This window comes from Dendronephthya gigantea, unplaced genomic scaffold (genome assembly GCF_004324835.1).
Source record: "Dendronephthya gigantea isolate DGI-Jeju-01 unplaced genomic scaffold, DenGig_1.0 000064F, whole genome shotgun sequence".
Classification (NCBI taxonomy): domain Eukaryota; kingdom Metazoa; phylum Cnidaria; class Anthozoa; order Malacalcyonacea; family Nephtheidae; genus Dendronephthya; species Dendronephthya gigantea.
In genome coordinates, this window is record NW_021163074.1 from 664,063 (window position 1) to 676,549 (window position 12,487).

At 39.5% G+C, this 12,487-nt stretch overlaps 1 protein-coding gene across 1 annotated transcript; it reads right to left on the reverse strand.

Moving 5' to 3' along the window:
• Positions 1–3,093: 3,093 nt before the first annotated feature.
• Positions 3,094–12,152, reverse strand: LOC114530661. Its single transcript, XM_028552260.1, has 4 exons — positions 12,084–12,152; positions 11,836–11,878; positions 5,308–7,802; positions 3,094–4,704 (listed from the first exon to the last, which is right to left on the reverse strand). Exons 1-4 carry the CDS (start codon positions 12,093–12,095, stop codon positions 3,376–3,378), a joined length of 3,879 nt encoding a protein of 1,292 aa, XP_028408061.1. The 5' UTR covers positions 12,096–12,152; the 3' UTR covers positions 3,094–3,375.
• Between the last annotated feature and the right edge of the window lie 335 nt (positions 12,153–12,487).

A 12,487-nucleotide genomic window follows, 5' to 3' on the forward strand; every position in this document is an offset into this window, starting at 1 on the left:
CCACGCATCACGTGATTTGCCGCTATATGGGGGGGGGGTTGCCTACTCCCCTCAAACAAAGATAATTCCAAAATGTATTGTCATTAATACCCGTTCGTTGGTCAAACCTGACGCTTTACCAGCACTGACTGCTGAACTTCTTCATAACAATATAGATGTTTGCTTCGGTTACAGAAACATGACTTCATAAATACATCCCTTCCTCGCTAATTTGTCCAAGAGGTTACACCATAGTTCGCAAGGATCGCGATTTTCGGCCTGGTGGTGGGGTCGCCATCTTATGTAGAAACGATTGGAAAATTATGAACGTCGACCTTGACAACATTTTGAATATATCTAGTGTGAAATTCAGACCATGAATAGTTCGTATTCCTTTGCTGTAGTGTATCGTCCACCTGATCCAACTTACAATGAATCCGACTTGCTTGATTTTCTATCTGATTACTGCGAGAAAAGTTTGTTATTGCAACCTAATGCAAAAAAGCTATCGCTGGTGATGTAAATCAATTACGCATACATATACATGACTTCTGCATTCAGCACAACCTAGATCAAATTGTGAAGAAACCTACTGGAGGTACCCAGATATTGGACATATTTTTGACTAATAATCCACATTATATGGAAAATTCCTATCGTCTGTCGATGTTTGGTACGGTCCGATCATTCTGCGGTTGTCGTGACCCCGCAGCAACCTGCTAAGCCTGAGAGAAATTTTGTCTATTTTCGTGATGTGAGGTACCATCGTAAATTGGTAGTACATGAATAAATTGGTAGTACATGACCGGAGCCGGATTTATGATGCAAACATTGATGATGTTTATGAAGGCGTCGAGCTGCTAATTGAAACTCTTTGTAATATGTTCAATGAGTGCTTTCCCTTGCTCAAAAAGTCAACTCGTGATCCACCGTTTATGTCCCCTCTAGTAAAGCATTTGTGTAATATACGGAACAGAGAACTTAAGAGAGGCGTTAATACTGACCTTCAACAGAAGATAAATAAGCTCATCCGAGAAAATCAGGTGAAAGCCATCCAAAATGATAAACTAATTACAGGCAAGGCTCTCGAAGACGGTGGAAAACCGGCAACCAAATTACTGGAAGAGGATCGAGGTCGGAAAATATTAGTAATATCATCGATCCAGAAGAAATGAATTCTTATTTTCAAGATATAAACACTGATAATGAATACGTGAGACCTGATCCCATTGAGAATTCCTGAGGAGTTCGAGTTCCAATTGTCGACATTAAAACTGTTGAAAATTTCATGAGGAGACCAAAACAAATATCACCTTGTACGGATGGAATTCCATACTGGTTTTGGAGGGATTTTGCTTTCTATCTCGCACCAGTTATTACTAATGTATTGAATTCTTCTTTGAAACAGCAACGTGTACCTAGCTTGTGGAAATTGGCTATTTTACGCTCCATTGCCAAAGGAATCTCCGTTAATTGTATGCAATCAATTAAGACCGATATCGCTAACTACTATTATTATGCGACTTTTTTAAAAGGTTTATATTTGAAGAAGAGATTCGTCATCCTTCAAAGCTAATTATTGATGGGCACCAGTACGCTTATAAGGAAAATTCGAACACCACTGTAGCTCTCATAAGCATCATTGGCTAAAATGGTTAGACGATAAGGGCAAGGCTAATTTCGTTCGTGTAATATCCTTCGACTTCAGCAAAGCGTTTGATAGCATTCCCCATGATATTTTAACACAGAAACTTAAATCGACAAACCTTAACCCATATATCATCAATTGGCTTATCAATTTCGTATCGTGTAGGAGACAGAGAGTTGCCGTAGATGGAATTGTTGCCAACTTCGTTAGCATCAGTAGAGGAGTAGGGACAGTTCTTGACCCCTTCCTGTTTTGTTAATGGTTAGCGATATTAAAGTTTAACACAACAGACTGATATATATATATATATATATATATATATATATAATAATATATATATATATATAATAATGATGTTTAAATTATGTAAATAATCTAGTTTTGTAATTTATATGCAATGCAAAGTTGCACGTTTGTTCCAACTCCATCATTGCAACATTTTTAATAAAGACGTATACATACATACATGGATTTTAGTAGGATATGACACCGAGTGGCAGCCAATGGCAAGCAGAAAATTCTACTTGACCACGGCAGGATTTGAACCCACGGCCTTCGGTATACTAGTCCGATGCTCTGCTAACTGAGCTACATGGCCAACACGGGTTTTTGATATTTCGAAACAATACTAATTTCTTCGATATCAAGAGCTTATCAGCTCAATAGGTGGATTAATTATTTTGTAGATGGTACTCGGGAAAAAATCCTTCCCTTCCCGAGTACTATCTACAAAATAATTATATACACACATACATTACTGCGTCTCGGATAATAAGCGAGACTTCGATCATCTAGTACTTGAATCAGTTCGGCAAATGCGTCTTTGGTTGTGTCTGCTCGTACTTGATCTTCAGACACATCCTCAGCCAATGGTCCTTGTATGGTATCGCTCAATGGTATCGCCCACCTCCCATATAAATTAGAGAGCTTTAGATTTGACCACGGCTCCCGCTACGGCTACGTGATACTTCGTATTGACGCCAGAGACTCGTAGCCGTCGCTCATCTGCATGACTGCGGTATTTTAAGAAAACTTCGTTGTCCTAACTACGTGATTTAAAAAGCAATAAAAGTTGACATTTTCTCGTTTTTTTCTAGAAAATAATTTGAGAGAACTGTTTTTCATGACCGTGGTCCTTTGATAATGTGTATTTTTCGAAATAGTAGGCGTGAAATTTCCGAAATATTTGACAGGATACAGCATACAACCGCATACAGCCGTTTGTTTCGTGCCACAGTCTCGTAGCCGTAGCGGGAGCCGTAGTCAAATCTAAAGCTCTCTATTATTGGGGGGAGGCGCGCTGCACCCGCTTCCTAGCAACTTTGCCTTGATACAATGAAAAGTATAGAAAAAGGAGGACCTTTGGCAAAATATGTTCCATTGACCAGGGCTTGTACAAATGATTATGAACTTAGAAACTCGAACACATTAACAACAATAAAATGTCGAACAGAAAGATACCGCCGTAGTTTCTTTCCTAGTACAGTTGTTTTATTGAATAACAGTAAATAATTTCAGGTGTAATATTTTAATATGAGTATCGTTGTAGTAGTGCAATAAGTTTTTAAACTTAGATTTGACTTTTTTATGTGTAAATATACTGTAAATAATAGCTACTTCCATAATTTTTGTAAACGCACCGTAATTCAATTAATTGTCAAGGTGTGTATTTTAAACCATTAATAATAATAATATATATGATTATTCGGAAATTATGAAATATTGTTAAATTAACCATAATCACTGAATTAACTTACAGCCTTAATAATTGCGTTCATAACTCCGCCAACAACACGCTTCCAGGTACCTGTCTTCTGGTTTTCGTTTTCTTTTTGTAGGAACCTTCGTGTTTCGTCGTTTTCGCGGTAATCTTTCCATGGATCAAAGCCAGGATTGGCCATGTTATTAATCTGCTCAGCTCGTTTACGAGTATCTTTAAGAGCCTTTATACGATCCTTGAAGCCAGGTTTGCCTTGCAATTCTTCTGATTGGATAAGAAGATCAAGGTAATCGAGTTGTTGGAGGGGATTTTTCTTCAGGGCGATTTTCGTCAGCCGTTGTAAACCACGTTGCATTTCTGTCACAAACGTAAGAACAATGTTTTGAGTGTCCTTGAATTCCGCTTCAAGACTTTCGATTTCTGCTTCGACTTTGGTTTTCCCTTCCACTGCTTCGTGGTACTTCGTCTTCTGGCCGTCGTACTCCTTTTCAACTTCTACCAATTCAGTTTCCATTCGATAGTTGTCATTTACGTGAATCGACCAGTGACATTGTTTGGGGCATTTCCCGCATTGTCCATTGATCATGGCTGCGCAGCCTTCTTTATCTTCACTCTTTGGGATACCACAAGGGTAATGGCAGGTATTATTGCAAGTGGGACAGTTTGTTACGTACATACCAGAGTCCAGTTTAACTTTCACTCTTGTTTCTTCAGTTACAGTGTACTTAAAGTTTTTGTTGTCATTAATCTCGGTGGCATGTTGTTTGAATATTCTCTCTTCCTGCTGAAGGCGGCTAAGTGTGTTTAGTCCGCAATTTATTTTATCCTGCAAGCCACTCACTCGAAGTTCAAGTTCCACTCTTTCCTGCAAGACTTCCTTTGTCAGAACAAGACTTCTGCTTTCCATTCCATTAAGACAATTAAAGAAGTTTTCAAAACTTTTCATTCCCATTGTCCAAAACATTGAGCCAAAATTATTACTTTCGGAGTTGTCAGCGAAAAGTGCGCTGTTATTCAACGTGAAGTACATATCCTCCTTACTAAGAACTCCGGCCTTTTGAAGAGAGGCTAATGCTTGGGGTTTATCGCCATCGGCAAAGGTGAATAGAACTGTTATGTTCTTCTCAATATCCTTGCCAAACATGGCCAGAATGCTGTCAAATACGTAACGTTGGGTGGGTGTGAGCCTTGGTATCCCAGCTTGAGCTATAAAACAGATGGCGTCAATATGATCAATCCCTCCATCTCCACTGGTTTCGAAAAACTTGCGAATTTGATCCGTTATCACTTTATCTTGTTGTATTCCTTTCGTGTCTCCAAACCCAGGGGTGTCCACAATAGTAAGATTGTACGGTACCTGCATAGGAAAAGTCGATTTTTACAAAATATCTTATAGCGGTTTATACTCAATATAATTATGTACGGAGGTTTTACAGCAATATATAACTGCGATGTATAGTCCTGTGAACTGTGCTGCTTACAAGTTTTGCAATGTCGTAGTGCAGTTTTGCCGACTGCATATACGCCAACAGTAATGACATTAATACCACTCGAATAAGATTATATAGCTGTTATAAGTTAATACTACACGTCAATTTTAGCCTATCAACCTTTCCAAAATTTTTCTCTGTTTCAAAAAAAATGGCGAGTACAATTCGGGTGAGTACATAATTATTCTGTACTACAATACTACGGTTATACGGTTATACGGTAATAGTATACTCGTGATGTTTGCAAATTTTGCTAAAAGCCAAGGAGCCGCCGAATACCATCGATGTAAATTAGTGGAGAATTTTTGAAACCTATATATGTATACGTCCGTGAAGTACAAGTCTCGCTGTTGGCAAATTTGCATTTCTCAAGAGTTAAATCTGATTGTAAGTTAGAAGAAAAATCGCATCGTGTAACACGGCCTTAAGTAAGATAGACAAACTGACAAAGTTCAGAATAATCATCTTACCTTGAAACCTTTCGAATGCAGCAAGTTGTAACAGGTGACAAAATGCGTCTGGCTGCGTGTCTGGTCCCCGATACTCTCTGATCCTTGGTTGGAAGAATCTTCATGAATCATTTTCAGTCGAAAAGAATCTTTCCACTCGACCCCGAGAATATAATTAACCATAGCATTTACTGTGGTAGTTTTTCCTGATCCAGTTGATCCAACCATCATTATAACTTTATTTAGTTTACTTGCTCTCAGAGCATCGTTTCCTCCGTCGTTGAGGTTTATCTCGTATTTACGTAATTGAAGACCACTATCTTCGAATACTGAAGTTAAAGGAAGAGTGTAGACAGTAGGTTCGCCGTCCTGAAGTGGCTGGACAATCTGGCACAAACCAAGGATTTTGTAAGGTTGAAACGTTGGCTTTCGGGCGAAGGTCGAAAATACGTCGCTTGAAGGACTGTTGTTGCTTTCTCCAGCATCACCACAGTCTGCTGTGACTCTGAAGACAAATGACATTGACGGATGAAGATTTTTTACAGTATATCTTGCATCGTGGGTCTGTTCCATCTTGCGAGTTTTCCAGTCATCTTGGCTCCACTCGACTTTATAGTTGACGATCTGAACATCCTTTCCGAGACGTTGTGGTTCTTTGAAAACAATTGTTAGTGATTCAGATGTAGCTTCTTTTAGCTCTGGTTTACCAGGAGGACTGGCCGGCTTCGTACTGGCAGAAAATATCTCACTGTACTCACTAACAATGATTTTTCGTACTGCGCAGATTCGGATGAAGTATTTCGTTGCTAGTTTAAGCTCTGTAAGAGTGACTGAATTCCGAACTTCGCCGCTGGATTTAACATCAACACTTAACCACGTGTCTCCGCCAGCTTCGTCCTTGTATTGAACCTTGTAACTCGTAACAGTATTCCCAGATTGACCATCCCAGGAAATTTGCAACGCACTTTCCTCTGCTTCTTCTAATTTCAGGTTGTTAGGCGGTGGCTGTGAGGTCAGATTCTCGTCCTCAACTTTTCCTGCTGCGTAGAAACAAAGAAAAGCCCCCATTTTACCATCGTAGTCAGGGGACAGCGGCTCATCTGTTGCGAGAAATTCAATCGAGCTTATTTCTTCATTCACCGATTTTAAAATCATGAAATTCCTCAATGCTTCACGCACCGTTCCGGAAGTCGGATTTTCTTCAAATTTTCTTTCAACACTTTCATTTGATACAGCGCCGTCGTTGAGATAACCCTTCATTTTCAAAATTCGTTCGTCTTCTTCGCAAGCAATTCGGAACGTACAACAAACTATAAACTCGATTGCCGGATTTGACAGATGATTTTTTACCTTTTCTGGATTGACGATAGGAGTTTCTCCCAGCGATTGGATCATTCCCTGCAATCTCTCGATTTCTTGTTTCTTACCGTTAAGCCAACCTTCAATACACGTGAAAGAAAACGGCGATGCTTCGTTTTCTTCAATGATTTGAGCCAGCTCAATTTCTTCTACTCCACCACCTCGAATTTGGGGAAGAACTACTAGTATTTTCTTTTCGAGAGAAACCTTGTAATGCTCGATAGTTTTATAAAAACTACTAAGTTGTTTTCTTAATCTTGGGAAACGGGAACAAATTTCTTCTTTAACCATGTCATTACATTCTGACATCACAGACTGGAGATGTTCTTGAACTTCAGCAATCCTGCCAACTATATTTAAACTAATTTCCCTCACCATCTTTTGGCATCTGCTGTCGATTGAACTCAATGGACACAAATATACTTTAATTGGAACTGCTTTTTCTCCGTTCTCGCCAATCAGGGAAGGTAACTGTTTGTAAATTTTCACCGCATCTTCGTAATTTGTTGGACTTTCGCTGGTACGGAAATCTCCATACATCTTGCATCGCATGTTTTCGGTGTTCTTCTTTTGTGTTTCATTGATATTAACAGATCCATGCCCATCAACCGTAATGCCTGGCAATGATTTAACCAAAACATCCATGTTTCCATGTACTTCTTTTACCGTTTCGTCCTTAGAGACTTCCTTGTCAAATACCATAAATGCCTTTGCTCCGTACAGTATACCAACCACAACATCGGTTGCCTCATCAGTATCAAACACCTCACGATATTGAATTTTCCCCGTTCCTAAATGTTCCATGGTGAGTTGTTTGAGTTCTGTAGTGGTTTCATATTTCAGGACAACCCGACATTGATTCTTTGATGTTTTGGTATCATTTAGATACTTTGCAGCGCCTTCTACATTCACTAGCCCAGACAGAAAACTTAACTTCAGACTTGCTTCTATGTCAAGAGCACTTGTCTTATCTTCCACCGTGTTTTCTGTGAAAACTTCAGAATTAGTGAATGGTTGGGGTCGAGTGTCGAGAGCGGCTTTCAAATGATCCGGAGACCACAATGTTTTAGCAAGAATCAACTTTTCAGAGCGACGATCGTAAAGCATCCCTAAGGCAAATGGTCGTCCCACAGCTGAAATGGTTTTTGCCATTTTTTCTGCAAAGAACAGTAAAATTGTAATGCTTCGTAATTACGTAAGGGTGAATAAATTGCTACGAGTGCGATACGGGGTTTAAAATTGGCATGCAGTGGAGGTTACTAGGACAACTTAAAGGCCGGCGCACACGAGAGCTATGCGCGTAGCAAAATGTCATTCGTACGCGTGCATGTCATTGGTAAGCTAGTTGCTCTCGCGTGCGCGCAACCTTCCCGGCGACTTTTGTCATTCGTTGTAGGAAAGACAAATATCTAGTTTGATCATTTTTGCTACGCGCGTGGCGATTTTACCGTGTGCGCGGTCTTAAAGCAATTTAAACTACTCTCGTATTTTACTCTTTGCAAACTTTGCTCCATTTTAATTTTCCAATAACCAAAAATGCATTTGTTCAGTGTTTTCCATTTTAGAGCTTTCAAATATGTTTCCCTGATTCAAATAATAATTTAAAATCAAGTTTATTTATTCAAAAACAAGCTTTCGGATAAAAAAATTGCGGACGGGTGCCAAGTCTTCCCGTCTAATTTGTTTACCGCAGAGCCCGACGGGACGCTGCGTGATCGTGCAGGTGTAAGCCACAAGGCAATTTTTTATATGGAAATACGTTTATTAGTACTAGGGAAATTTACAATAATCGATCAAGCATTAAAAATAAGTATAAAGGTTCTGCAGACTATTTACAAAAACTACTTAACTAGACTACTCCCTAATGTGAGACAAAGTAATGTCATTAGTTGATGTGATGGACGCGGTCCTCCAACTTCGACTGCCACGAACACACACCACACGAGCTCTAAGCAAAGCAAAAGCGATGTTTCGTCGTAACCAGCTAATCACCATTGATGGAGAATGATTCTATTTGTCAGCTAGCTGCGCACCCAGAAAGGAGAAAAAATGTTGGGTCTATCTTCCGCATCCGCCTAAGGCGCTGAAGACGACCGGAGTGAAAGAGCCATGCTTGATTTTAACAATCCGTTGGTTGTAATGTCGTTTCTTTTCTTCCCGTTCCTTGGCTTTAAACAAGCTGCTCAAAGTCTGGCGTCGATGTATTGAGGCGTATGGTTTAAACACCCTTACATTAAAAAATGCTTTTTCACATCTCTGCCAAAAACTTCTCGCAGCAAGGTCCACTCTGGCGTCATCGGCTGAATTAGCACTGGATGGAAGAACCTCGCCAGTCAAAGGAGCAAGGGCAGGTTCAATTGAAACATCGTAAGCAACGTCATTGATAGCGGGAGCAAGTGGATCACGGATCTCATCATGTCTTCGATGGATGAAGCCTCTTTTCAGGCATGACAAGGCATGATCCACCGTGAACGATTTTCCACAGGCGCAGAAAGATGGAAGGCGTTTCAAAGACCATCGATAACGCATGTAGATTGCATCAAAGAACTCGTGCAGTCGCGCTTGGTCAGGATGTAGCCCTCATCAGCAAGTGGCAGAGCTGTTAGCCAAGCTGAGGATCCTTTCAACTGGGCGAGGTCATTTGCTTGAATCTGCTGCTCACTCATGCTGGATCTCAAGTTTTGTAGCAGCAACGAATTCCTACCTTGACGTTGTTTTGCGATCTCACGGCGAAGATCGTGGATGGAATCTCCATGTTCGGCTGATAGTGTACCATTCTGGTGGATGATTCTACTTGAGAGAACATGACAGATGGTTGTGGAGTCAAATGCTCTTCATCACAGATGTCTTTGAAGATCGGAATGATTTATAAAGGTCTTGAATATTAATAATTTTCGGGAAATAGCGCAGCATCGATCTTGACGCATTCTGTCGTTATTTCCCACGCAAGTATAATCAGAGAAAACTGTAACTTGCTTGCTCGGCAATCATATAAGAAGAACCGTGGAGTTAGTCTGTTAGGTAGTCTGAGCAAAACGATACACTCCAAGTTAAATATGGCGAGCTCGCAGGATTATGCAAAAAAACCTCGCGGAGGACAATACTGTGTTGCGGGATGGCCCAACGGGAAAAGCTGGGTGTTGGCGTGTTTGGCGTCTCGATTCGTCCTTTAATGATTATAACATTGTGTCTATCCGAACTTGAGCGTTCATGGATTAAATTAACGTTAACAGAACAAACCACACAAATTCAAATGTCAAACCATTTCTCGGCCTGCTTTGCCGGGCCAACTCGGAAGATGGACTACTTATACATGATCTCACGGGTAAATTCATGTTTATCATCGTAGCAGCTGAAACGCAAGTTTCATTGGAAGTTTTAAACACGCCTCCGCTGTTAGGGTCACCAATATTTGGGACAGGGAAACTCTGTTTACGAAAGAGGGTAACTCTAGTGGTAGGAACAACTTTTATCCATGTAAACACTAACTTTGTCTCCAGGGTTAACTTTTCCTCGGTCTCCAGGGTTAACTTTTCCGGCCGAGCGTGCGTTATAACTAACCGAGATCAAACTTTGTACCGGAGCGTGTGTTATAACGAACCGAGATCAAACTTTGTACCGGAGCGTGCGTTATAACAAACCGAGATCCAACTTTGTACCGGAGCGTGCGTTATAACGAACCGAGATCAAACTTTGTACCGGAGCGTGCGTTATAACGAACCGAGATCCAACTTTGTACCGGAGCGTGCGTTATAACGAACCGAGATCAAACTTTGTACCGGAGCGTGCGTTATAACGAACCGAGATCAAATGAACAGCGCCTTAAAAATCTGTTTTTATTAAATGAATGCTTAATAATGATAAGTTTGAAAACAAAAGTTTGAAAATAAAAGTTTGAAAATAAAAGTTTGAAAATAAAATAAGATGTAAACTATGGTGACAATATGGCGTCTGAGCTTATGGATCAAGGTAATTTCGTTTCTGCTTTAACTGTGTTCATAGATAAGCAATTTATTGGATTTCAAGATATTGGATTTCCGAACCTAGATATTCTAGACACAATTAAGAGACGGTTGGTTAAATTGAAACCAAATGATGTTATTATAAAACGTTGTTATGAACGTCATGGCAAGTCATTCAGGTATTGTGTTATTTAGTTAAAAAATAAAGCCGTCATATAGAATATATATATTCACTAAGTGTTTTAAGGCTGTCGCGTCTGGGCTACCGTATTTTCGCTCAAGCTGATTCTCGTTTATCGCGGTTCTAAAATCAACAGATCTAACGTCGCACAAACATGGGTAGTCCGATCGGTGAACGTGTGCTTCTGAATGTCGAAAAAATTTAGGTTCTCAAGGAAGCTTTATATTGAAGACTGGCACGTGCGCGGCACGCCGGAGTTGACGCCAGAACAGGCGCCTTGTTTCATTTAATTTAGATCGAATATTACCATTATCATTAATAATAAAAAATAGATACAATACTTTAGCTTTCATTGTTATGTTTACGTGATACACAATAATAAACAAATAAATATTGAAACTGACGGGAACGAGCAAGAGAAGCCCTTGGGGAAGCTAGAGAGGCCTGTGGAGGAGGCTAGGGCGCGATATGCGGAAGCATTTCCATCCAAAAGGATTGCGCCGATCGTTGCCCGTTGGAGCCACCGGTTGGAGCTCTTAAAAGGATACGCTTGTTACGCTAGTTCATAGATACAAGCTAACAAGCACTGCCCTCAAAATTCATTGGAGCTTTAATTCAACCGTATTTTGATTATTGTAGCTCAGTCAGGGTTGGTTTGAATATCACGTTACATTTAAAAGATAGATTGCAAAAACTACAAACTGATAGAGCAGCGAGGATAATTACCAAATCTCGATATGATGCAAGTTCCAGCGACATGCATTTTCAGTAAAATAGTTTTGGATATTCTTTCGACACGCCGGAAAAAGCAAAAGGCTGTAATCATGTTCAATCTTGGAAATCAGAATATGCATGAATCTCATGCAGTATTTTAAATCTTGTAGTCTAATGCACTTGTCCCGTGTATATTTGACATCCAAATAATTGAGTAATTTGTAATCATTGCATGTGATTTGTCACTTAAATGTTTGATGAATATTTAGAGTAATACTATAGTCTAGATTTACCGTGGTTAAATAAAGTTTTTGATTGTTTGATTGACTGTACCTTCAGCACGTTCTGGCGCCAATTTTGACTTTTTTTTGAAGAACTGAAATAGTGAAAATTTTTAATGATCACTGACAATCGAGCTAATTCGAGAGACAGAGAGATTTTATACGGTATATACATACATGCAGCAGTACAAATATAGAAGAGGTTTTCGGATGGTCAAATAACATTTTACTGAAATGCATGATTATCCTAAGTATTACAATTTCACGACGTTTGTTAAATATCACATTCCTAAACAATACCTTTCGCATCATTTCTTGCTTCTTTCAAATAAAACTTTTTTATATTCTAAATAAAAAAACGTTTCAACGGTAACTAATAAGCACACCTAAACGCGAGGGTTAACTAAGCTACGAGAGTTAACTAAACTTGTATACGAGACATAACTTAGGGGATGTCCAGAAAAGTAATTGCTTGTCGATTTACAGCATCAATGGGATGTTTTTAGCACGTTTTGTCGTTATTGATGGATTCATTACTCCGGCGTGAGCGACGGAGTTGAAAATTCGCTTCGGTTTTGCTTTGTTTTTTATAATTTTTGTCGTCGCAAGTGTGTTTTGGCGCGAAATATACTAGTATTTGAAAAGTGTATGTGACCGTATTTAACTACGTCACAGTTATATATTTATATATATATATATATATA